The sequence below is a fragment of the Myotis daubentonii genome, chromosome 10, assembly GCF_963259705.1.
Source record: "Myotis daubentonii chromosome 10, mMyoDau2.1, whole genome shotgun sequence".
Lineage (NCBI taxonomy): Eukaryota > Metazoa > Chordata > Mammalia > Chiroptera > Vespertilionidae > Myotis > Myotis daubentonii.
In genome coordinates, this window is record NC_081849.1 from 61,372,671 (window position 1) to 61,399,873 (window position 27,203).

Sequence of the window (27,203 nt, forward strand, 5' to 3'; positions counted from 1 at the left end):
AGATAAAAACTTGCATTTTTTTAGAAGCAGTGGTTTGGAGCTGGGCTGTAGATAGGGGTTAATGACTTTAGCCAGTATAAACAACTAGGCCACTTTCCTGTCATTCCGAGGAGTTCAAGGCAGTACAATCAAGTATTTTTTTAGTTTGTCATTATTCAGGAGTTCCGTATCTCAGTCCTCATCAGGACATTCTGAACTCAGAAAAACAATTCCAAATATTTAATGACTTGACTTGAAACATGGCTTTAATACCCTGATAGCAGAGATCTTTTTAGCAGGATATGTTAGCTCAGCCATCTGTCCCATATCAACAGCATTTCACAGAGAGTAAATTTTCAGAAGTTCTATCCACAGGAGTATTTTTAGAACACAAAAGAACAGAATGATTCTTGGCATTGATAGGCATATTCAACCAGAGTAAAAACTCAAAGCCTCCTGAATAATCAATTGGCATCCATTTAATGTGGCGACAGTTTCCCCCAAACTGTACAACACCCAAAAGTATGGATGCTGCTGAACTTGAGGAGATGTGTGTCTTCCATTTAAGAAAGGAATGTTAGAGCTAGAAAAAACCTTACATCTTTCACCTTTAAATTTAGAAATGAGAAAACGAAAGCTCAGAGAGGTAATGTCACTCATGAAATTTGTAGTCAATATATTTAGTTTGGAGGAAGTTTGTTAACAGAGTTTCAATTCCTCCAGAATAAAATGGATTTTTTAATGTGGGTAACAAAATAGTAAATTAAATGAAAGAAAATTTTGCATGTGATAGCTAACCAAGAAATCTTACTTTCACATTACAAAAATAAATCCCAGCAACACTGAAGACCTGAGTGAAAACTCTAGAAGAAATAGTAGAAAATAAATAAAGTTAAGTATTTGGCCAAAAGTTTGGGAAGGGCTTTCTAATTTTAAAAGCAATTTCAGCCGAAACCGGTTTGGCTCAGTGGATAGAGCGTTGGCCTGCGGACTGAGAGGTCCCAGGTTCGATTCCGGTCAAGGGCATGTACCTGGGTTGCGGGCATATCCCCAGTAGGAGATGTGCAGGAGGCAGCTGATCGATGATTCTCTCTCATCGATGTTTCTAACTCTCTATCTCTCTCCCTTCCTCTCTGTAAAAAATCAATAAAATATTTAAAAAAAAAAAAAAAAAAAAAGCAATTTTAAATTAAAAACATGAACCAACAGTTTTGCCCTCAAATGTATAAAAATAAGTAAATAGGAAAGAAACAAAGTGGGGAAAACTACATGCAACAAATATGACAAAGATTTATATCCTTATATTTAAAGAACTTATTCAAATTAATGAGAAAAATCCCAATGGAAAAATGGGCAAAGGAAATAGATTATTTACAAAAGAAAGGTAAGTGGATTAATATAAATTATAAATATTCAACCTCTCTAGAAAAGCAATGTAAATTTGAACAAAACAGTATCTCCTTACCCCATTATCCTGACAAAAATATTTAGTTTCTCCTCCTAAGAATCATAATCCTCAATGGGGGTGAAGGTGAGGGCGAGGGCATTACAAAGCAAGTACTTTCATGTATTGCTGAAGTAAGTGAAAACTGGAACACGCTTTGAAAAGGAGTTAAACAAAAACATAAAAGAGATAACACAGTTCATACCTGTAGGTAGGTAGTAATGACTCAGCTAGGAATTTATCCTTAAGAAATATAAATTAGGTAAAGATTTTTTTGTAGAGAAGTGCATGTCAGATCATTCAGAATAGCAAAATTTTGAAAACACGTTTGACGCCCCCCCCCCCCCCAAATGGAGAGATGGTTAAGTAACGTATGTTATGGAAATATAAGGAAAGCCTCATAATGTACATACTGGGAAGGGGAGGGGAAATGTGGTTAGTCATCACTACACTTTGCTTTTCTTCCTTGTAGTTTTTATTATTTTAAAATTCTCTGCTCTCTGTTAACTGCTCTTCCTCTTTGCTGCCTTTGTTTTCTCATCCATTTCCTTCACTAAATGGTGGGTGCCTGTGGGGCTCAAATCAGATCTGGTTCACTTCTCTCTCTGTCCTATTTCTGTGATGCCTGGTTCACAGGTACTCAACAAATGCTTTTCCCAATGCATGGAGGCAAGAATAAATTAATCTTAGCCAGATCTTTTAAAAATGTGCTCTGTATATGAAAAGGGGAAAATCCTCCTGAGACTGAAAATTACTTAGGCCCTCAACGGTCAGCTCTATGTGTTGTGGCTGAATGGCACGTCTGGTAGGAACAAGCTAAATAGTGATTTGGCTGAATCCCCTCTTCACCTAGTGCCGTGGTCGGCAAACCGAGGCTCGCGAGCCACATGTGGCTCTTTGGCCCTTTGAGTGTGGCCAAGAAGTTTCAATCGCACTGTACGTGCGCGCCTGCATGTGGTATTTTGTGAAAGAGCCACACTCAAGGGGCTGCAGTTTGCCGACCACTGATCTAGTGTGATTCCCTCTAATGACCTCCATGAGCTCAAGCGTGGGATCTGAGATAAACTGCCGACGGTAGAGAAACTAAGTCTCTGGTGGCGTGATGAGGGATGCTGGCCTCTGTCTGAAGACCCCAGTGAAGTTATGTAAGTGACTGAATTCCCCTCACTCAGCTAAAGACACATGCAATTCATATGGGTCGTCCATAGGCCTGTGCTCCCCAACGCTTCCTCTTAGGGTCCCCAGAGTGGGAGGTCTGCAGCTGGCCATCCCGTGTCACTCATGGATTCATGTAATCCATTCCTGGCTTTTCTATTCTGGATTGAAGCAGTCTCAAAACGTAGGTTTGGGCCAAAAGGGGACCATCAAAACACCCTCATACACCCTTCCCTAAAGGTTCTGCAGTAGCCACACGTGGAGCAGAAAAGTAGAAGCCAGAGCTAAGAAGCAAAACTGGCAGACCTCCGAGGGCGGGCCCAGGGGAGTAAGCAGCTGCAGATGTTGAATAGACCTAGGGCCACCCTGAGCTTTATTAATAAGGGTTTTTCCAGGGTGTGGCGGACTTTTCTCAGGTCTGTGCAGATCTCCTGTCTATGCCAAGATTATGCGTAATACCCAAGGGCAGGAATTTACTGACTTGGGACGGAAATGGGATCTACTGAAAACTGAGATAAAGGTCAAATTTGATTGCCGAACCACAATGGAAATGGCACTTAACGGGTCAGAAGTCACGAATACTCCTGACCACAAGCACCTGGCAGCCAACTATATTCCTTCGGACAATACGAATAGGGTGGGCTCTCTGCTTTACTCCTAGGTTCCTTCTCTTGGGTTTTAAGGGTTAGTCAGAATCCTGCCTTATCCCAGGTAGAAATCTTCCCTTCATCACCTTGTTGGCTTAGCCCTTCATCTCAAACTTGCAGGTAAATTTCCGCACCACCTGGGCCACGTGTGCGCCGTCTCTGCCATTTTATATTCTGTAGTTCTACTCACATCTTTTAAAATTTGAGCCATACAAATTCTAGAAGAGACAGTGTTATCTCCATGGCTTCAACTACCCTCTGGATTCCCCTGTTTTTAGAGTCATATCTGAGTATTGTTTTAATACAGAGATAATTTTTAGGTCCCTGCTTCCCTATGGGTGTTTCATAAGAACTGCTGAATGGTCCCATTTATTTTTTGCTGACAAAATCCTTTGTGCCTGCTTGCAGGAGATGCTGTGCTAATTTCCTGACGGAGTAATTGCTGATACTTAGGGGAGAAGCAGTTCGACAGAACGTTTCATGGGGACCAGGGTCATTTTGATGGGGCCAGCCTCGCATTAGGGCCCCACAAAGTACAACTTCAGGGGCACAGAGAGGTAAGAGTACAAAGACTATAGGACAACTTTCTCTAACAAACCTGCAAGATCACTGCTATTTTTATTCATGACCCTTTGCTTCTGATGACAGAGGTGAGAGGGTATCTATTTCACTAAGAGACTATTATCAATGAAAATATTTTTAAATGTTTTCTTGTGTTTAATAAACTTCCAACAGAATTAATGGGATGTACAGTATTTACTGCCCATTCTAGAGGAACTCTATAATCCTGTTGAGCAGGTGCCAGTTTTTGAATGAAATGATTTCTTACCCAAACAATCAAGACACATGACCCCTAAAGTTCTTCCCAACGCCCGCGACTCTCAGAGGAAAACTCCATGGTACTCAGATTGATTGGGAAGAACAACACATCACAATCCCCGGACTCATAATAACAGTAAGCGCACTGAGCAGGGAGAAAGTGATAGCATCTGTCAACCATAAAATTTAGTTTGGGATTTCATTTTGCATTGTGCCCTTTGCAGATCATTAGCCGTCTTTATTCATAAGAGTATCAGTATAGAGCTTGTTTTACCTCTATAAATCCTAGCCAAGGGAAGACCATGAAAAGTCTAAAGAATCATCTGTATGAACTATACATTCTCTCCCCTCTTTGATTGCAAAGGGCCAAAATTTTACCTTGATAAATTCCACCCCACCCTCACCTTTGCGACCACCAGATTATGACTCATTACATTTTCATGAGCCCCCTTATAAATCCCTACCCCCAAGCCACTTCCTGCCATCTTAATTACCTTATTCTCACCATTATTCTCTCCCTCTCTGTGTTTCTTGGATCTGAAGCAGCCCCTAATCCCTTATTCTGACTCAGCTTGCCCCAATCATGCCCAGCCATTCCTGGAACCTGAACAAAGAGAACATTTACAAGTGTTTGTTAAAATTGTTGAGCCTTGTTCACTTAATTATGTACAAATGTATAATAAAGGAACATGCATGTCATATCTTATTTCTCCTTTTCTTATTATAGGAGGAAAATATTGGAAAATAAAAAAAATGGGAAAAACCTAATTCCAGGTAAACCTAACTGCTATAACATTGACTTCAAAAGACTAAAACAAGTCCTTTTCATTCAGGAATGGAGTGGACTATTTTTTAAAAATTAAAGACAAATTTTCATGTAACGACAAATAAGAACATGGTCATGTTTTAAGTCAAATATGGGTATTTAATCTGACTTATTAGAGAAATATGTACTGCACACTTGCCCACAGTCTGTTATGTTCTGTTATGATATTTTCAGCAATCTTCTATTTTTGTTATTTTAAAACAACATTTAGGGCTGCTGTATGCCAGATGGAATTTTTCCTTTCCACCCACTTCTCATTGCAAAAGGAAAAACATGGTTCTTTGCATCTCATATGGAAAACTTTTATAAATTCCTTTTCGTCATCTTTATCAATTGAAGTATTCAAATCACTCAGAAATCACCAAACTTTGGCTGAATCAATCTGGGGCAAACTTCATACAGCAGAGTGAGAACATTTAAAGTGAACATATATGCCCGCATGGTGTTTGTGAACAGAAAGTGCTCATGCTGCATGCAAGCTCAAACTTCATTTCTAAAAAAAACAGGACTGACTCAAAGTCGACTTTTTAAAGAAAGCGATGATGTGGTGGCATATTTTAGGATAAAGCTAATGAACTAGACTGGAGCTATAATTGGACGTTCCGTCTTCACAGGGACTTTAGCTCACGTCCCTGGACTTGAGCTGCTCACAGCAGAGCCTTCGTGTTTATGCTCGTTACTGCCTGGTAGAACCAACAGAGAGGACTGGGAAGAAAGGAGAGTGAGAGAGCTTTGAGAGCAGAGAGCGAGACCCATTCTTCTGCAAACCTGTTCCCACACTGCCGCAGAGGACTCTCAGAAATTCGAATCTGACCGTCTTTCTCTTGCCTACTAAATTCCTCACAAGGGCTGCCTCGTGCTCTTAGCTCTCAGCCCTGTATCCTCTGGCCCCTGTGCCTCCCTCACGGGCCTGCCTCTTCCCTCGTGCCCCCGCCCCCTACGCTCCGTGGACTTGGTTGTGCCTCCAGAGAGGCAGCATCCTCCACATGAGACTCCAGCTCATCACACATGTTCTTTCCCCCGCCTGGAATGCCCATCCTTCCCACTTCTCCTGGTGACTCTTCTGACCCCTCTAATTCTGTCTCTTCATCAGGGACCCGTGCAGGTCTCCCTGGACCAGCTGAGCTCCCTGGGACAAGCTTCCATAGCACCCTGTGTAACACCCTGCAGGGAACTGAATTCGCCTCTGAGTTCCCTGCGGAGCGTTAGCTCCCTAAAGGCAGTGACGTATGAGGGCAGCACTGGGACCGAAGGCACGTCATAAGTTGGTACCTGTGTCTCTCTGCTCCTTGATATCTCTTCACGCTATGTCTCCAAGCTTCAGTGGTACACACTGTCGTGGAGAACTGCCCGTGTCTGTGAAGGACTGTCCGTCTTTTCTCTACGTGTTTGTCTTAACGCGTCCAATATACTAATAAACCCAAATGAAACAGAACCAGCAAGGATTTCTAGTGTTATCTGATCGGACAACAATCTATAAGGCAATAAAATTGTTATATTAATTCAGATCAGGTCTTGATAAGGGTAGAGAAGAAAAGAATATATAGTTGCCAGGGGTCTAGAATGAGATATACCAATGAGGAGGGCAAAAGCCAAAGAAAAATAACCTATGTTTCAATATTTCACTTTAATGATTTCTCTAACATACTAGAGATGCTATGGCTACTTTAATCAAAGAGAACTTATTAAACTCAGGGAGCAGCATCTGTACCATAGAGAATACAAGATCCTTAAAGAACATGAGTTCGATCAATCAAACTGACTGAGCCAGTATCACTTTTCTTAATTGGGCCTTTTCAAATAAACTTGGATAGTTTTAGAAAAATAAACAAAAAAAACCCATAATGACCAATTCCTCCCTCTTTAAAAATGCTGAAACTAAATCTTTTCAACTGTCAGGACGTGCAATGGGCTTCTTGTGAGAACCTAAAAATACAGCTGGTGAGCAGATGGCTCCAGCACCCAGCACATCACTGGCTCTCGCTGGCTGCCGGGCTGCCGCTTTTCTGGAGGATCTCTCTCTCTCTCTCTCTCTCTCTCTCTCTCTCCCCCCCCCCCCATTAAAGAGTACATGAAACGAACTGAACTTGTAAACCCTGAGTCTGAAGAGCATGATTGAAGCAACTGTGAAATTTGTTTATGGGAGGTATTTCCCACTCTCTGAATGCCTGTGGAATTATTTAAAACACTTTATTGAATGCTGTCTTGAAGGCTTACTGTTTCTCATGTAGCCAGCTAGATTGTACACTTCCTGGAGGCAAGAACTGTCTTCGACCACTTTTGTGTTACTCTGGTGACCAAATTAATTCTGGTTAGAAAGGAACTAAAATTATTCACACAAGGAAGCTATTTCCTCTGAAGGGGTTCTTTCATACCCAACCAACACAAAGCCAGGGTTTTGTTATTAAGAAAAGTAACATGGTTTCTACATAGGAGGGCAATTTAACGTATTAGGAATTGTCTATTACACCTGAATTCTGGCTTTTGACACCAACCAGCAATGTCACAAAATTCTCCTTGTCTTTAAGTAGTTTCTTGGTTAAACTAAATTATTGGTCAACTTCAAATAATGCCAAGATTGCTCTTAACTTTAATTGACTAGATGGATAATGCAACTTGAAGTATAGACTGATAATACCACTTTGCCTTTTAGTATTTCACACAGTAAGAAGAGGGCTTTCAGCTGATATTTAGGCTTTTTATTTAAAAAAGTCACAGACGACATGAAAGTTGTAAAGAGGCAGAGACCAACGTGTAACATGTGAAATAAGAGTGACAGCAGCCAGATTGCTCCCAACCGCTTCTGCCCTAGTGGTCCTTGTCCAAGGACCCTTTGGCGCAGGCAGAATTCCAGGATGAGGCTGCAGGAAACAGGGAAAAGGAAGCCCCGGTCGGGGTTGAGGGTGAGGAACCCTGGCCTGGCCGCGGACTGTGCCAAGACTCAGTTTCAGAACGTGAAAAGTCCCTTCCCACCCTATTTCATAAGTGCATGAGAAACGGGGAAGGAAGTAGGGTGGGTCCCCAGACTTAACAAAGGAATTGAAGAAAGCGGGAGAGAGGGGAGGGCATGAGGTGGGGGGTGGACAGACAGGGTCCCTAGGGAAAGTGTCTCCCAGCATGGCTGACACGTACATTATATAGAGCGTCCTTTCTGCAACTTGGAAATCAGGAACTCGGTTCAGGAGCTACTTTCTGTTGGTATTTCCACTGTCCCAGTTAATTAATACACGACACAGCATAAACTACACCTCAGGAAAAAGTTTCGGTTGTCTGGTAAATAGGGCCGTTGTATTCCAGAAAAACGGACCCGTAGCTAAACGTATATTTTAATACAGCGACTCCACTGCTAAAATGTGAACAGTGTATAAGCTGTTCAAAGCTGAGTTAGGACTCCAACTAAGCCAGCACCTTTGCATTCCCTTTCCTTTGGTCCTTCTCACACCTCCCCCCACCGTTTTAGTAAGTTATCGTTCTGTCTCTCCTGCAGGGCTGTCCTCCCAATCGGCCCTCGTTCTCAGGACTATCTATGGTGATTCTAATCCTCTTAGCTCCCGTCCTCCTCTCAGCCCTCCCTCCAAAGGTGACCGCTGAGGCCATCAGGCTGAGTTCACTCCCAGCCCCGCGCTGCCTACTGAGGCAGCTGCCTGGCCTCCTAATCTGTCAAACACCAGCTCAGACCGTGCGGGTGAGGGGGGTGGGGGGGCGCCCCTAGTCGCGGTCCGATCTGAAGGAAGAGGGCACATCCTCGCGGCAATGCCGACCTTTGGCCCCAAATCCGGGTTCTTCTGGGGCTTCCGGAGGTTCTCGCCGGTTGGTTCTGCCAAGGTGTCTGGTCTCAGAAGAAAGTTCATCAGTCCCCACCCACCCCGTTGTCGAGAGCCCCACCGGACAATTTGTTAACGAGATAAATACCCTGTGCCTTAGGAGACACGCTGCAGGAAAACAAAGCAAGGTGCACGTCTCATGCATCTCTTTGGCAAAGGAGACCAACCATCCTGGCAATAAACGGAAATGTTTGTGTCTACACTGTACCAAAAAACCTTCATACAGATTCAAAAAATGCTGAATATAAAATAACACACACACGCGCACCCCTTACCAGCCATCAGATTCTGCAAATTTCACCTAAATCTTATTTCTCATAGTGACCTCCCTGGTGTAGGCTTCCATCTTTCAACGTGACTCACTACGATAGCTTTCTAAGGGTTCCCTCCAAAACTTTCCTCTCCCTCACTCATTTTTTCCTCTAAAGAAATGTGAGAGAGATCTTATGAAGACCGCATCTAATTATGCCGCTTCCCATCTCTGATGGCTTTCTTTTGCCAGAAAAGCAAGTCTCAACTCCTTAGGTTGGCTTACTGGGTCTTTCATAATAGAATCCTAACCTCTCCTTCATCCCACTGCCTTCTTTCCCCATGAGTCAACTCATGTGTCTTCCTGCTGGTCCCTCTGCCTAAAACACTCTTCTCCATCCTGCCTTTCAGCGACCTTCAGTCATCCTACAAGGTCAAGCTCAAAAGTTCCCATTTGCTAATACATGCTCCCTCCTCTATTGATATAATCATAGAATTAAGACGAGGAGATAGGATGCCTATATAAGAAGTAATTTATTTAAATAATTAATGACTAAATGTTAATCTCACTATCATAATATTTAAAAGAAACAGCCATTTTCTGGCCCCTTCTTAAAGTCCTCACATAATTTTCAACACTTAGGAATAAATGCGGGGTAATTTTGCCTACAGCTAATTCATAGAAAAGAGGAAAACCAGGTGCTTCCTGAGAAACTTGTGATAATTATACATTTCACTTTTTTCATTTCAGAAACACCCTGGCAAAAGCTCAGAGTGAAGCGTTTCTCTAATGGCATGCATTTATTATAATCATGGCATTTATTATAATCATGGCAAAACTTAGAAACGTCTCCTCAGGAAGCTCGGAGCCCCTTCAATTTGCAACAAGACCTACCAGCAACCAAAGCTTTATTCTACCAAATTCATGTCTTTCTCTATGCAGTACTACTTCAAAGTAGCTTTCTCATGTTGGCACATAGGTATAAAAAGGGATATGGCGGTCCAGAACTGGGGAAGCAATGCAGTTTAGTAAAAAGAATGACTCGATAGGCAACTGGGATTCTAACTGGAATGAATTTTACGGCTATCTCCTGAACCAGCATTGGCCCAGGAATAGTAGATGAGGTAGATGAACCATTTAAAAAACATTAAAAAAAAGGAAATCTGTATGTCATTTCGGGCTTTGCTATTGTTATAACAAGAAGAGGAAACGGCAGACCTGGGTTTACATTAAGTAAACTGTAGTTTCCTCTGTACATGCTGTGTGCTATAACTGAGTTTTCATGAGTAAGAACAGATGACGGCTATTGAAAAGAAAACAAGGGCAGGAAAAAGAAAAATGCTGCACCCACCACATGGACACTGTGAACTCAACGTGCAAGTACAGGGATTGATATACTGAATGCTTAAGACATACAAGAGTAATATAACCTACCAAATGGTTTTTATTACTAATAAACTATTATAAAAAGTATAAGCATCTAGTATCAAATAATCCATTTAGTGGAGCACCCAATGAATATCAGCTTTGAATATGGAAGCAACTGAAGGGCCCATCAATAGATGGCTGGATAAAGAAGATGTGGTACCCATATATAATCGAATATTACCTGGTCATAAAAAATAATGAAATCTTACCATTTGCAACAGCATGGATGGACCTAGAGGGTATTACGCTAAATGAAATAAGTCAGATAGAGAGAGACAAGTACCATATGCTTTCACTTATATGTGGAATCTAAAGGTCACTATAAACAAACAAACAGAACAGTAACAGATTCAGAGATACAGAGAACAGACAGATGGTTGCCAGAGGGGAAGGGGATTGGGGTGGGGGGGGACTAGGTGAAAAAGGTGAAGGGATTAAACAGTACAAATTGGAAGTTACAAAACAGTCATGGGGACATAAAGCACAGCTTAGGGAATACAGTGAATAATACTGTGCTAACTATGTCTGGTGCCAGGTGGGTGCTGGAACTACTGGGGAGAATGCTTGGTAAAGTATACGATTGTCCACGTGTGTATATTAGTTTCACACCTGAATCTAATATTAAATAGTCTTGAATGTCAACTGTGATTGAAAAAATAAAAATAAAAACATTTAAAAATAAAGAAAAATAGCATTGAGAGCTGATTAGTTTAACTGGTGTCATCCTATAGGAAGGAGAGCGCGGAATGCCTCCCTTTACATTCACCACCGAGGAGAAAAGCTCCTCACCTTTCCTCGCTGTCAGCTTCAGTAGGAAAAGCCTACAGAGAAAAGGCCTTGATGCTCGTGTTTATTTAGACACCATCTTTCCTCCCAGAAGCACCAACACTTCGGCTGTTAGTGCATCCCTGTTATGACATCACGCGAGAAGTAAAAAAACAAACAAAAATAAAACCTTCGTGTTCTATTTTACAATCTTAAAATGAATGTTTGAAGATGACAGAGTAGATAACATAAGCAGAGTTGCACATCTCCTACCACTAAATTTCTGTCTCAAGTTAAAAGTCTTTACCATTATTGGCACCAAGTTCATATTCCTATTATGACATATTCAGAGGGCATTATGTTCTCAATTAGCTCTAACTCTAGTATTCTGAATTGAACTAAATATAAGTCAAACACAACACAGGTACCTTTTAAATAAGCATAAAGTTGTATGTGGCCTAAGGCTGATGATTTCTAATCTTGGTGAAGTGGTACTCTATTGTTTGTTTGATTTTAAAAGATCTTGCCCTATGCTCAGGTAATCACTGTTCCCCTGAGTTGAATATGCAATGCATTATAAAATATATCACTCATTTTAAGGGCTAGTTGGAAAGAAAAATGCCACACCTAAGCTTTTATGTCATCATTCATTAAGACTCATCCTGATTTCAGAGGTGCTAAAAGGTGGGAGAGATGTGCATCTTGAAATCAATGAAGTATGGCAGGTGAAAACTGTTGCTCTTCTAACTAAAATTTATCAAAAGGAATACTGTTTTTGAGAAATTTAAGCCATGGGCTGGGATATTCAAATATGCTAAGGACATAGAAGGGGTCAGGAGTCAGTCTTTGATGTTGTCTACCTTCAGGGTGCTTTTAACAACGTAAACAAGTCCCTAAACTTTTCAACGGTGCCTAGCAAAGTGAAGGCTCCCGACATCTCCATTTGTCAAATCAAACAGTCACCCTTGAAATAGTTCAGTTACGAGGCTCAGAAACTGCGAAGTTATCTGTCCCTTGCGACACCAGTTGCTATGATCTGAAGTGACACCGTGAGAGGTGTGGTTACTGCACTAACCAGCCTCCTTTCCTCTCCTGCTCAGTGAAAGCCTGGCATTGGTATTGACGGCCTTGGAGCAGAAAAGGCATGAAGCGCTTTTTCCCCCTTGGAAAGGGTGGAAAATAAAATTCCAAGGAAAAACATGTCAGAGAAAGACATGTGTATAAGCACTGAGGAATTTTCCCTTCATGAGCAACTCTGGCTAGCTCAGCACCGAGAGTGAAGTCCTACAAACAACAGCGAAAGTCAACAGACAACAATGTGCAGCAGAAGAAAGTGGCTCCATTGTCTCCCGGCCATGACAGCAGTGGTCTCGGGTCTGAGGCTCAATCTGAATGACTGCTTTCAGGGGAGCCGGGCACAGCGGCCCTTCCCTCCAGTTTCACTATGTGCGAACAATATAGCTCTTGTTGGAACACAAACATTCGTAAGACACTGGGAAAACTCCCTTCTGACTCTCCCGCTGGGTGAGAGCCTCTACAATCGGTTCTTCTCATCTTGTCTATTTCTAGGGACTTAGGATACATTTGTTTGATAACTAGAACCACCCCTGTCCTAAACATAAAAGGTACATGTTCTTTCAAAATTCATATTCCACAAACTTTCTGATGGGATGAAATTCCCAAAGTCAAACTTGAAAGCCATCCGATCAGGACCATACGTAGACATGCGAACATCACTGCTTACATGTGTTCTTACATTTCTACACGATTTACTTTTGAGAGGAGTTCTCTTATAAACCCAGTGTCATACACCACTGGACCGGAGCTGTCATTTTTACTAAGGAGGATGCCTTTGGGGATGAGATAGGAGGTGGGGAAAGGGGAACATAAAAAGTCAAACCTTAAGGAATTTAAAATAAAAAGTTCTTTCCTTCAAGCATACAACCAGGCAGAAACATTTTCCACCCTTTCAAACCTGCACCCCCAAGAGGAAAAGGGCTTACGTGTTCAGATTTGTCCTGTTCCTTTTTGTCCGTCTGCAAAAACTGACAGTTCTCCCTTGCCAGCTTCTGGACCAGCTCGATGCGCCCGATGTCCTCTCTCTCCTGAAGCTTGCACATCACCCCCGCCTTCAGAGTCGGAGAAAAGGCAAAGATGTACTTAAACCCGCAGTCCCAGGACATGACACCGCTGCAGAGTTCACCCTAATGCACGCTCATCTCCTCTGTCGCCCGGACCCAGTCATGGTCTTGGTCAAAAAGCCGGCCTTTCCCAGATTGAAATTGTATGATTTTAATCTAGGAACGCCACTCCAAAAGTCTCACGGTGGAGAGCATGGATCGGTCTACTTGAAGAGAGCGAGGGCAGAGCAAACTAAATCATTTGCTACTAACGTGTGCTCCTGATATGCTGCTATTTGTTCCTGACAGCCTGTTTCCTGTTACATAAGCAAGGCCTAGCAAGAAGGTTAAAAACTCATGGGAAAGTTAGCCAGGAACCACTCCGGCAAAAAGGGCGAAGTGATACAGAGTTCTAAAAATAACAGGACACAGCCTCCTAATGTTTTAGCTCCACCAGATCATCCCATGTACAAATACACAGTTAACAAGATCACAAGGTTTTTTAAAATTTTTTCCCCCCACAACTGGAAAGTTACTATGGGTTATTAGCAGAAGATCCCCAATGTTGCATAAAATACAGTGGAAAATTTTATTAAAAATAATCTGGAGCCCTGGCTTGGGTGGGTCAGGGGTTAGAGCGTCAGCCTGCACATGGAAGGGTCGTGGGCTCACTTTTTGGTCAAGGGTATGCACCTGGGTTGCAGGTTTGATCCTTAGCCCAGGTTGGGGCACATGTGGGAGGCAATCAATCCATGTGTCTCTCTCATATTGATGTCTCTTTCTCTTTTTCTCTCTCTCTCCCTCACTCCTTCCTATCCTCCCTTCCTCTCTAAAAATCAATGGAAAAATATCCTCAGGTGAGGATTAACAAACAAACAAAAAAATCTGAAATAAAGGGCTTAAAATTTCATCAGGGTTTAGAAATGATTCATAAAACATATTTTTTATTACACCAAAGTATCTGAGTAATAATAATATGGAGAAGAATCTAGGACTTTGATTAGACAAACAATATGTTTGTTATAACACAGGTTATGAACTGTTTCTGCTCAAATTCTTTACAAAATGCTTCATACTGACATAACAAGACATGATTTAAAAAATAAATCTAAAGTTTTCTTAGCAGGAACAGCCCAAACTGGAATTTTTGTCTTACCCAATACAGGATTTAAATAGACTCAGCAACATAACCATGGTCTTAACACTTAGTGATAAAGGTACCCATTCTGTTGAGTGGCATCAGAGAAATGAGACCACACATGCAAAGCAATGGCTAAATCTTTATTCCCAGGGGCAAGGACATCTAGTTAATCTAGCAGATTCTCCGACAACAAGGAAGGAAACAAAAAAAAGTCCATGAAGTGGCCTGAATCACCAACTCCCAGAGGTCAGCAAGTGGAATTCCTCCACCCAAGTCAGAGATTTATATTTACAACATCCTCACAAGAGGTGTTCCAGTTCCTGTCCAAGGTTGGACAGGCATCTGTTTATCTTAGGGCAGCCTGTGCATTGTGGAGAGTCAGAGTTCTTGGAGAGTCCCCTTCGCACTGGACAAAACTCTCAAACCTCTGAACTTCAACCCATTTAGGCAACTGAAACTCTGTTTCTTATTCAATATGACAATCTTTCAAATATTTAACTACCCATATTTATGATAGCCTCCTTTTAGCATTATGTATAATATATATATATATATATATATATATATATATATATTATTCATTGACTCATTCTTTCATTCATTCTCACAATAGATTTTATTTGAGCAACAATCATGTGCCAAGATCAACCATAGGTCCCAGGGACAGAGTAGTGAACAACAACTACTCAAAGAAATTTCTACAGCAAAATGATGAACATTATTTAACTATTTTGACATTTAAAGGAATAAGTTTCTCTTATCTAGAAAGTTCATTTATGTCGACCATCTGTGATTTCTTCTCTCTCCACCCACATCATCCTCAGTTGTAAATACTGTCCTGCTAGTGGAGAGAGCAGGCTGGTGACCCCACACCTCAGGCCCCTCGCCCTGGGTGTCTGTTCAGTAGAGGGAGGGGTTAGTCCTCATCCCTCTGCTCCTGGTGGGTAAGAGACTGAAGGGCACGTGTGGGGTTGGGGCAGGCTGGGGTGGTGCACAGGAGAAAGCACCATGGAGCCATCACATTTGGCCGCGGGAACTAGCCCCTTACCTCTTCTCACCAGCACCGGCTCACCAGCAACTGGGCTAAGTTCCCCGAGGCTCCAATTTGAAGGGAGAATCATTCCTTCTGTGTGTGGGTCCCTTATAATATCACCAATGAGAAAAGGGTGGGACTGAGTGGGGGATCTTTAAGAAACCTTGACTATTTGGGGGTTTCTGTGTAACATGAGTTTTTAAGGAACTCGAAACTCATATGTCATATGTCATTTCATATGATGTGCTTAGGATTCTACTAGATACAGACTTTTTCTTTCTTAAGGAAATATTTTTATTAGAACCTGATACTTGGGTACACAAATTATGTATTTTAAACACGAAATGCTGTTACTTTTTTAAAAAATGGGTTTCAGATTGACTTATTTCATATTGATAATGAAATCATCTGATGACTTAACAAGGAATACTGTTGTCTTGATCTTCTGGTTTCCACATCATACCTAGATGCATTTTCACAAGATAATCAGTTTTAAGCAATCCTTACAGAACACTTATTATCAAAAGAGGCTTCTTCATTCCTGGAGAACGTTTAGCCCGGAGAGATGCCTACACATCCTCTGTCATTCTGTAAGGCAGTTCTCTTTGAAAGTGCCACACTGAACCAGAAGTTTTCTGGAGCTCCCTTTCAGAACTCCATAATTTAGTGATCCAAGTCTAAAAACTTACGAATTTATTAAGATACTTTAGGAATGTTGCTCTGGCAGGAGAAGCAAGACAACTAACAGCTGTCGCTCTAGACGTTCACATGACTACTTGATTTATTGATGTGAAATTAATTATAAACAGTTTACCTAACACTATTAGGCCAGAAAAAAATTAATGTGTAAGCATCAGAAGAGTTATTGAAGAGCCTCACTTCAAGGTCTGCTTTGGAAAAACAAATCTGTGTAGTGTATAATTAAAGCTACTCTTGATTTTCAGTATTTGAGAAGAGAAATGTGTTGAATGTAAATGAAAAGTCTGTTTCCTTTATAAATGGAGCCATAAAAATGTTGGGCTTGTTTTTCAGTGGCAAAATGAAACTTGCGCAGGATTCCCTTAGGAAAAGCTACGATGATAAATGAACAACCTTTATGACAAAAGGTGAAAGGGCACAGTTCTACGTCTGCAACATGTTCTACATTATTGTACCTTTAAAATTCACTTAGAAAAAACAACACGCAAAAACTGCTATCCAGGGAAAATCAAGATGGAAGAGTCCGCCTCCCATGAAGCATGTTTACAATTACAGAATGCAATTCCATACAAACCTAGGGTATGCGGACGGATTCTTATCGATCATTACGTAATAGATTCATTTCTTTAAAAATTAAATCTTGAACAGAATTTCATAATAAAATGAATAAAATTTTCTTCATAAAAAAACTTTTTGCTCTTCTAAACAAATGGCAGAAAATCCAAATGGCAGAATAAAACACTGATGGGCTGGGGTGATATACTACATCACTCAATTGTCTGTACCTATTTCCAACACAGAAAATATTAAGAATTCTTTCCAGGAAAATTCAGAAGACAATTAATAATAATAAGTAACATTATTACTATTATTATTATTATATATTATTGGTAATATATTAGGGAAGCAAGTATTCATTTTCTCAAATTTCTCCACAGAAAGGAAGAAAACTAAGAAAAATTTCTTCCTGATTGGGGTAGAAGAATATCCTCTTTGATAATTGGGAAGGACCAAGGAGCATTCAGAGTGACCCTGCATTTGAGAGAAAGCGTGTTGACAAGGGCAGGTCCGCAATGCCCAGAGCATCCCTAGGACAGGCCTGGACCACCATGCTGGGCATCTCAGGGCCTCAGAAATCAACCAGTGCCTCCCAGGCCCTCACTGTACAGGTCAGGCAATGCGAGTCCAGGGTGGGTCATTCCTCTGGTCCTCTTCTTTTGTTGAATTACTGGTGTTAACACAAGACATTGGGTGAAAAGACCCATCCTATACAAACACTATGTGATACTGCAGCCTGCCAGAGCATGCTGGGAGCAGGGGAAAAGGCAGAAACTATGATTACATGGAATTTATTACTGTGATTTCCTTCAAATATTTTCTTTTTTTTTATAATTAAATCTTTATTGTTCAGATTATTATATATGTTACTCTTTTTTCCCCCCCATAACTCCCCTCCTTCCAGTTCCCACCCCACCCTCTGCCCTCACTCCCTACCCACTGTCCTTATTCATAGGTGCACAATTTTTGTCCAGTCTCTTCCCACATCTCCCACACCCCTTTCCCCCCCAAGAATAGTCAGTCCATTCCCTTTCTATGTCCCTGATTCTATTATAATCAACAGTTCATTCTGTTCATCAGATTATTCATTCACTTGATTCTTAGATTCACTTGTTGATAGATGCGTATTTGTTGTTCATAATTTGTATCTTTACCGTTTTCTTCTTCTTCCTCTTCTTAAAGGATACCTTTCAGCATTTCATATAATACTGGTTTGGTGGTGATGAACTCCTTTAGCTTTTCCTTATCTGTGAAGCTCTTTATCTGACCTTCAATTCTGAATGATAGCTTTGCTGGATAAAGTAATCTTGGTTGTAGGTTCTTGGCATTCATCACTTTGAATATTTCTTGCCACTCCCTTCTGGCATGCAAAGTTTCTGTTGAGAAATTTGCTGACAGTCGTATGGGTATTCCCTTGTAGGTAACTGAGTTTCTTTCTCTTGCTGCTTATAAGATTCTCTCTTTGTCTTTTGCTCTTGGCATTTTAATTATGATGTGTCTTGGTGTGGTCCTCTTTGGATTCCTTTTGTTTGGGGTTCTCTGCGCTTCCTGGACCTGTAAATCTATTTCTTTCACCAGGTAGGGGAAGTTTTCTGTCAGTATTTCTTCAAATAGGTTTTCAATTTCTTGCTCTCTCTCATCTTCTGGCACCCCTATAATTCTGATGTTGGTATGCTTGAAGCTGTCCCAGAGGCTCCTTACAATATCTTCGTATTTTCGGATTCTTTTTTCATTTTGCTTTTCCGGTTGGGTGTTTTTTGCTTCTTCGCATTTCAAATCTTTGACTTGATTCTTGCGCTCCTCTGGTCTACTGTTGGGAGTCTGTATAATATTCTTTATTTCAGTCGGTGTATGCTTAGTTTCTAGTTGGTTCTTTATCATAGCATCGAGGGTCTCATTAGATTTCTTGTAGATCTCATTAAGTTTATCAGCAGCTTCTAGACAGTTCTTGAGAGCCCTTAAAAGTGTGGTTCTGAACTCTATATCCTCCATGGACAATTTTGTCCTGTTTCTTTGTCTCCGCATTTTTTATGCTTTCTTGGTGCACTCCTTAGTGGTCTTTGTGCGCAGTCTTGTTGTAAGCCTTGATTGTTGTAGTTGATACTAGGGGGATTTGACCTCCAGGCCAACTGGCTGTGAGAATCAGCTGTGTCTGCAGTCCAAATATTTTCTTAATGTAATATACTCATATACTGTAATTTTCTCTTCTGATGAAACCATATATATAAAAGCTAATATGCAAAGTGTCCCCTCAGGAGTTCGACCAGGAGACCATGAGTTCGATCACTTGCTATGACATGTGCTGACCACCAGGGGACGGTGTGGAATGAAGGAAGGCCTTGGCCAGCAGCCAGGAAAGGGAGGCCCTGCCTGGCCACGCCCAGGCTGTGCTGTTAGCCGAGTATCCTGGGCTTCTCCGTGGGGTGGTCTGCCCCAGGGGTCCCCTCTCCTGTTCCTCACCACTTTCCTTGCTTTCTCTGGGAAGTGGAGTATGTCTCCCTACCTGTGTCTCCCCCATGAATAAAATTATAAATGTGACTTATAGAGCCTTTTTATTTTTGGTGAAATGTCTTTTTATGAGAAGTACTTTATTCTCATAATGTGACTATTTTTCCAAAACACAAAACCTGCACTCTCACCTCTCTCAACACAAAGAAAGGGGCACTGAGGGGTTGTCACGGGGTTGGTCCTACCTGAGGATCTGGAACACCGTCAGCTTCTGCCGCAGGCACGTGCTTGTCACTGCTCTCCTCGTCTTGTTCAATTGCTTAAATAAATAAAAAAGATCAGTGTTAAGCATATGCAGCATCCTCAGAAAACTGCGTCAGATCATTTTCTAGTAGCAATTGGACAGGGAAAAATTGGTAGGTAGATTCACAACATGTAAATATCGGTACTATTTCTTCGATAGAAAGTTTAACCAGTGGAACTGGGCACTTTTCATATACATCTCATTTATTAAATCAATGGCAATTGGAAACTTTGATCTCATTCTCCTTTTCACCAAAACCTATCAAGCAAGACATCATCATGCCAGTTTCATCCTTCACCCAACAGGGAGTTGGGGTGTAGATGAAGGCTTCTATGAAGTCCATGTGAGAATGTCATTTTAATGTGATTTTTTTTGGCTAAGAGTTTAGTGTTATATAATAAAGGAAGCACAGTATTGTATATTTGGGTTTCTCAATGCACTGTGACCACAAACTTCTGAACCGTGAAGCCTTGAGTCCACCTCGTCTCCCACATTCCCCCAGCACCTCCCTATCCAAATCCTCGTCTCCCTTTCTGTGCTGGTGCAATAACCTCCGACCACAAAGCCCCTGATTCCGGCCTCTCCCTGATACAATCCAGCAGGGGCATACCTGCTAAAATAACCAATCTCAAAAAATGTAACAAGTGCCATGCTTTGGCCTGTGTATTGCTTATCTTATTGAGTCTGAACTCTGTTCATCATTGGAGGTCTACCTTGAACTCTCTAACTTCCTCGTAATCTCCAACTTCACCCTGACATTCAACACCAAAACATATGGTACCCAACTCTGATGCAGGCACAGTGATTTCATTATTTTTCTCCTTATACAGCTTGCTCTTCCATTTTAACCAATATTTGTTGAGCATCTATGATATGCCTGGCACTGGGTTATCCCTGTGAATAAGATAGATACACCACTGACCTCATGAAATACACACACTAGCTGGGGAGATAGCCAGTGAACAATAACCACTACTACAACTAATAACAACAGCAACAATAACTGTAAAAAAACACACAACGGAATTAAAGATCATGGTAAGTGGGAGAATGACAGAAAACCATGTGGGAGAGGTCATCTGGAGAGGAGGCAAGGGGAGTGGGATGCTTCTCAGAAGAAGTGATATTTGGGCTGAGACCTGAAGGCTGAGATGGAGCAACCCATGGCAGGCGTGAGTGATGTGACGAGACAGTCCCGGAGAGAGTACAGACCATAGCAAATTCAGATTCTAGCCTGAGGACACGGGGAAGCACTAAGAAATTTAACATTTGGAATTGCATGATTCGACGTATTTTTTCGAAAGTTCTTTTTGCCTTCTTTGTGGAGAACAGACTTACGAGAGTCAAGACAGGAGGCAGAGAGACCAGTTAGGTGACTGTGCTCTCATCCTGGCTGGAGAGGACATAGGCTCAGACCAGGGAGGGGCAAGGAGCTGAAGAAACATGGAGGATTTGAGTTGTGTTTTTAGACAAAATGGACGCGATTTGCCGATGATTTGATTACAGGGGGTAGGTGGGGTGGGAGTGAGGCGGGGAGAAGAAACAATCAAGGATGCCTCCTAAGTAGAATGAGTTATTGCTCATATCCATCATACTATTAATTCTTTTTGTCCTCTCCATAAAAAGCAGACCCAAAAAAGCCCACCCAGACCAAAAACATACCAACCCTGCTGCCTGCGAGGTCACCCACTGCTCTTCTGGATTCAGTCTTTGCATTGTTTTATATACATTTAAATACGATACTTTCTGCTCTGTATTTCTAAAAATATCACCTCATGTATCTTTTGCTTTTCCCTGGCTCTTATGCCCGCCTAAACATCGTGCACACAGGATGAGTTCTGCCACCACTGCTGGGATGAACAATTCCTCCCCAAGTGACCAAAATGGCACGGCTTGACTACACCTACTTACTAAGTCCTGTTCATGAAAAAAGAGGGGAGGGAAATTCTGTTAAACTCCGTGGATACCTAGGGTAACTCCCACCATCTGAGCATTGAAAGGCATGAACAGTGAATGTGGGTAGAAGCTGTTCTGTTTCCAGAAAAAAGTTCCATTCATGCTCATTCAAAGGCCCCCTGTTGCTACTGTGGTCCGATTAGGAGGAAACTTAAGAATAAAGAAAAACACGTTTTCTCTGCAAAACTGGAGGAGAATACAAAGGAAAATATGAAATATAGGATAACACCCTAAAATTCACTCAAAAATGCAATGGGCTGGAGAAGTAAGGAACTCCACCTAGTTAATTGAACTAATATAAGAATTCTTTCCTCATCCCATAATGGGAGTACTTTTCTTTGGGGAAGGGGCAATCTGATACTATACCCATGTGAGACAATTTCACCCACATGAAGTACCAGGAATACCTTGGCACTTAATTTATGCTTCATTTGAATTTTTGTTCCTTCAAGTTTAAGTGTCGATGAAAGTGAAGAAAATCAAATTTTGGATTTTTTGTAGCCTATTAAGTTTATGTTTTTAAAACAACTATACTCTGTGGTAGAGGCATTTCTTTTTCTTACCTTATTATACTCAGAAGTAGGACATGCAGAACAATGATAACAATGTCAGGATTGAGAGTTAACACTATCTTTTGAGTTTTAGGCAACATTTTTTTTTTGGTTAATCCTCACCTGAGGATATTTTTTCCATTGATTTTTTTTAGAGAGAGTGGAAGGGAGGGAAAAAGGGGGAAGAGAGAGAGAGAGAGAGACATGTACTGGTTGCCTCCTGCATGCACTCCAACTGGGGGTGGGAAGTGAGGCGTGAACCTGCTACACAGGTATCTGATGTGCCCTTGATCGGGAATCGAATTTATGACCCTTTGGTGCCCTGGCCCTGTGGTCGGCAAACCGGGGCTCGCAAGCCACATGCAGCTCTTTGGCCCTTGAGTGTGGATCTTCCACAAAATACCACGTGCGGGCGCGCATGTACAGTGCGATTGAAACTTCGTGGCCCATGTGCAGAAGTCGGTATTTTGTGGAAGAGCCGGTATTTTGTGGAAGATCCACACTTAAGGGGCCAAAGAGCCGCATGTGGCTTGCAAGCCGCAATTTGCCAACAACTGCCCTGGCCAACTCTCTAACCACTGAGCACACCAGCCAGGGCTAGGCAAAATCCTCAATACACATAAAGAGAATCAAGGGGAAAGAGATTAGCAAAAAAGTGTACTTGGGAGGAAAACCCAGTCTTATAGCTCTAGCTTCTCCCCAACAACAGTGCTGCATGTTTTTGGTCACATCTTTGAAGGCCTCAATATTTGTTGCCCGGCATTACACTTTGGTTAACAGAGCAAAAATCAGACACACAAGCAAGTTAAGGGACTTGGCAAAGGAAACTCAGCCATGGATCTCAATCAGCATCATGGAGGGACTCTCCAAGGGCTGGTGGACTCTCACCACAGTGACCTCATCATCAAGAGAAGACCTCAGATTCTTCCAACACAGAGACATCATTTTCTGGGAAATACTGAAAAATTATGACTCCAAAAATGCATTTTACCCAGTGGTTCATATATACTAGTTGAGAACAAAAACTTAATTTATAGTGGCCTTTTTAAGGATTTATGATTTCCCCCACGAAGTCTCACGTGTGAAATACACAGTCAGCTAAAAGGGAGTGCTCTGTGACCCTTTAGTACAAAGATTAATGCCAAGGAATCACTAAGGAGGCAGCTTCTCTCTCCGTGTCTCCTGCTGGTGCGGCTCATGTGGTGGGAGGAGGAGGGAGCAGTTATTTAGATTTCCGAGCTGAGTTTTCTTCTTTTATCTGATCAGAATAAGAGTGGGCTGGGAGAGATTTCCTCTGCAAATATTGATTCTGGGACAGTTCCCTCCCAGGGAACACGTACACGGGAATGACAGCTCCTGGGACCTGGGAGGCTCAAAGCCTAACTGCCAACACAAACCATTTCCTTATCTCCCAACACACAGAGTCTAAAAGCAAGAAAAGGCCTTTGAAAATAACTCACCACAACAAAAGTCACAAGCACAAGATCAAAAGGCATATATTTTGAACAGTGACCATGCGAGCCCACATGAGAACTAAGGGTGTACGTGGATTAATTAGCTCTAATTCACAGAAGAGCACTTAGTTTAAATGTCCCTATTGGTAACTCAGCCGCGAGCCGGGCAGGGGGCGGGACAGTTGGCAGCCTCCAAGAACTGAAGGGCTCACCCGATATCACTTTCTTGTTGCCTTGAGGACAACAGGTATTTTCTCCCTTCCACTTCCTAGAGCGACTGCTAAGAAAGCTCTCCTAATAACCCCACTAATAATATCATTCAAACGCAAAGGGGATCAATGTCCTTTCAAAGTGATGCTTATTGAATTTCTGCCGATCAACTTTGTACAAGTAAGAGCCACACGAACAATGAGACACACAATGATTACAAATCACTGGGGTGACTACAGTTGTTAACCGAAATTATTATTTTCAAAATCAACCGAAACTATTATTTTTTTAAATTTACAAACCAAAAATTTCTGGACAGGCAGTTAGCATTTCGAGTCTCAATGTGAGAAATCAGCAAACATAGTTAAGAAAAGTAACTGTTGAGTATTTTGCCAAGAATTAAAGTTTCGTCAATACTACAACCTTTCACCTGAGCAGCATTTACAGGGAGAAAGCGCTTTCATACGGGGTCTCATCTGATGTTCCCACAACCTCACGCGTCGGGCAGGTAACACCCCCAGTCTATGAGCTTCTGCAGCCTGTCCCCGTCCTCCACATAAAATGTGTGTATCTGTGGCAGTCAAGTCTGCGTGGAGCAGGACGGAGCAGAACAGTGCTGGTCAAACTGCACATCCATTGGTGAGGACCTGCGTTTCTTTTTTCTTTGGTTAATCCTCACCCAAGGATATTTCCCCAGTGATTTTTAGAGAGAGTAGAAAGGAAGGGAGAGACACACAGAGAGAAACAATGATGTGAGAGGGACACACTGATTGGTTGCCTCCCACCAGGGGTTGAGCCAGCACCCGAGGTACATGCCCTTGAACCCAAGAGGGACCCTTCAGTCCGCGGGCCGACGCTGTATCCACTGAGCCAAACCAGCTAGGGTGGGACCTGTGTTTCTGTTCATGTCTTTAATGAAATAGAACAGAATGCAATAGAAAGAATATAAAACATGTTAAAAACCAATGCATCGCCACTAGTATGTGTCACAACTGTGGATGAGCTGTGTACAGGTCAGGCTCTTTCGCCTGTTCTGTGGGTTGTGGACACAAACGTGTTAGGAAAACACAGAGGTGTTTCTGGACCCAGTTCCTCATTATCTAAATAGCCGGCTATTTTTTGTACCATTCCTGGAGCGGGGCCATAATATTTGTTTTAGGCGGTCCCGCCACAACACCCCCCCCACATTCAGCAGGCGGTTCATCCCCTGTGGGAGGACATAGAAACGAGCTTGCGGCAGGAAATGCTGACAGAGGGTGTTCAATGTTGGTTACCAGGAATATAATCACAAGTGCTTCAAAATGCTCACATCTTTGCTGTTCTGTAAAAAGTAAGGGAACCCTGGCTAGTTAGAGCATCGGCCCTCCCACCATTGGGTCCTGGGCTCGATTCCTGCTCAAGGGCAGATACCTGGGTTGCAGGTTCGGTCCCCAGCCCCTCTCGGGGCATGTGCAGGAGGCAACCAATTGATGTGTCTCTCTCACATAGATATTTCTCTCTCTCTCTCTCTCTCTCTCTCTCTCTCTCTCTCTCTCTCTCCCTCTCTCTCCCCCCCCTACTCTCTCTAAAAATCAATGGAAAATTATCCTTGAGAATTAGAAAAAAAAGGAAAAAAAGCAGCAGTTGCAACCTTCACCTTATGACTCTTTTTAGTGTTAAAATCTGAAAAATAGTGGTCAATGTTCACCATGGAGAGGTGCCATAGAGTATCCGAATCTGGCGCATCCAGGGCCGTTGGAACTTCACTTTGAAAGCTGACCTAGGACCACTTTATCTCTGTCCCAACCATCTTTTCTCAGCCCGTCTGTTCCAGCCTGTCAGCTGAATGTGAGACTGTTGTTTTTAAACTCTCTTTTCTTGGTCCTTATCATCCGTGAACCCTCTAAAGGCGCAAGCTTCCCGCAGGCTCTTTCCCGATCTTATCTGTGCCTGGGGTGTCAGCTTGCACCATTATGTGGGCGAGTCCCAAATCTGCGTCTCCATCTCTTCCCTCTTCCCTGAGTTCCAGGCCCACATCTCCAGTTACACGCTGAGTGTGTTCATTTCGCAGACCATCCGTGTCTGCCATGCGTGAGCTGCTATGGCGAATCCAGTGGCACAAACTCTGTCCTCAAGAAAGTCCCCTGTTTAACAGGGTGTGAGGACGCAGAGGCCTGACATCCACGCAGCGCCCTCAAGGCAGCCACCCGCCTCCTCCTCCTCCTGGGCCTGGTGCTTCAGATGAGATCACCACCAGGCATCGCCAGTTTTTCCTCTTCCCCAGTCCTCGCATAAATCTGTCCCTAAACCCTGTCACTTCCACCCCTGAGGTGTCTCATCCCCTTCCTCCCTGCCACAGGCACAGCTCATGACCTCACCCTGTCACCTGGCCAGCCTCTCCCTCAACCATTTCATTGTCCACAGCTGCCCGGGCTCCGCTTCCAGAGGCCAGTCTGATGGTGGCACCCCCACCTTCAGACTGCGGTTTCTCCCCACTGAGGGAACCTGAGAGGCACACAGGGAGCCCAGTGCTCCCGGTGCAGGAGGGACTCGCCCAGAGATGTGCAAGTTGAGCACCTCAACACTGGGGGTCCCCACTTTATTAAGAAACACTGGCCAACATTCAGGCTGAAGCTCACCAGGCCTGGAAAGCCAGGCCATCCGGGCTCAGACTCCATCCCCAGATGCATCTAACAGTTATTGGATTTATTTCATATAGAAATCAAGTTAAATGAGCTCATATACCTGTTATCCCCAAATGGATGTTTACTTCCCAGTGATGTTTTAAGACAGGTACATGGTTGGCCTTTTCCTTAATCATATTCCCAGTGCTATTATTTTATCCTCATTTTACAGATGAGAAAACTGAGGCTGAGAGATGTGAAATAGCTTGGTTAGAACAACACGGGAAGAGGAAGTCAGTGGAGGAGAGGGTCTTATTCTTTATCTGCTCCGATATGCTATGAAAATTTAAACTGTCTAACTTCCGAGGGGAGGGGTGGGATAGGAAGAATGAAACCAAAGAACATGCATACTTATATGTATAACCCATGGATAGACAATAGGGTGGAGAAGGCCTGGAAAGTAGGGGGGAGCGGGTTGAAGGGGGGTCAATAGGGAAAAAATGGGGACATCTGTGATACTTTCCAATAAAGATACATTTAAAAATAAATAAAACGAACTGAACAGCAGTGAGACTGAAAAGACAGAAAACAGGAGGTTTATTGTAAACAATCTAAGAACTGACTTGAATTTCCTACTAGGCCTTCAGTCTCTTGGAAAATTAAGGCCATAATGACCTACTCATCCTACATACCCCCTTCCCTTCCAACGCGTGCCCTGCTTCATAACCCATGGGTTTACAGAGAGAAAATAACCAACGTCCGCTGCACGGAAGAAATGTATAACTTTTATTAACATGTGTGTATAAGTGTGCTGATGTTCTGAAAATTCACAGCGACATAAAGAAGCTATCGTGAGAAGGCTAAAATCAGAGGTAGCTGAAAAACTGCCACCGCCCCACCAGATTCACCGTGCCTGCACACGTGGCCGCCCTGCCCACATGATTCATGCCCCTGAGGCAGACAGAGTTCCATTTCAGTTCCACGTCTCT

At 42.5% G+C, this 27,203-nt stretch overlaps 1 protein-coding gene across 11 annotated transcripts in view; it reads right to left on the minus strand.

The window, feature by feature from the left end:
• The window catches only part of RAPGEF5 (Rap guanine nucleotide exchange factor 5), a 203,805-nt gene that overhangs the window by 77,333 nt on the left and 99,269 nt on the right, over positions 1-27,203 (minus strand). For all 11 annotated transcript variants that reach the window (XR_009454766.1, XR_009454765.1, XM_059712536.1 and 8 more), the window contains 2 exons: positions 19,382-19,455; positions 13,141-13,266 (listed from right to left, as the gene is read on the minus strand). Coding sequence is in view for 9 of the 11 variants with exons in the window: in XM_059712536.1 (XP_059568519.1) it covers positions 13,141-13,266; positions 19,382-19,455 (200 nt within the window). In the remaining 2 variants the exon portion in view is untranslated. The remainder of the gene's footprint in view (positions 1-13,140; positions 13,267-19,381; positions 19,456-27,203) is intronic.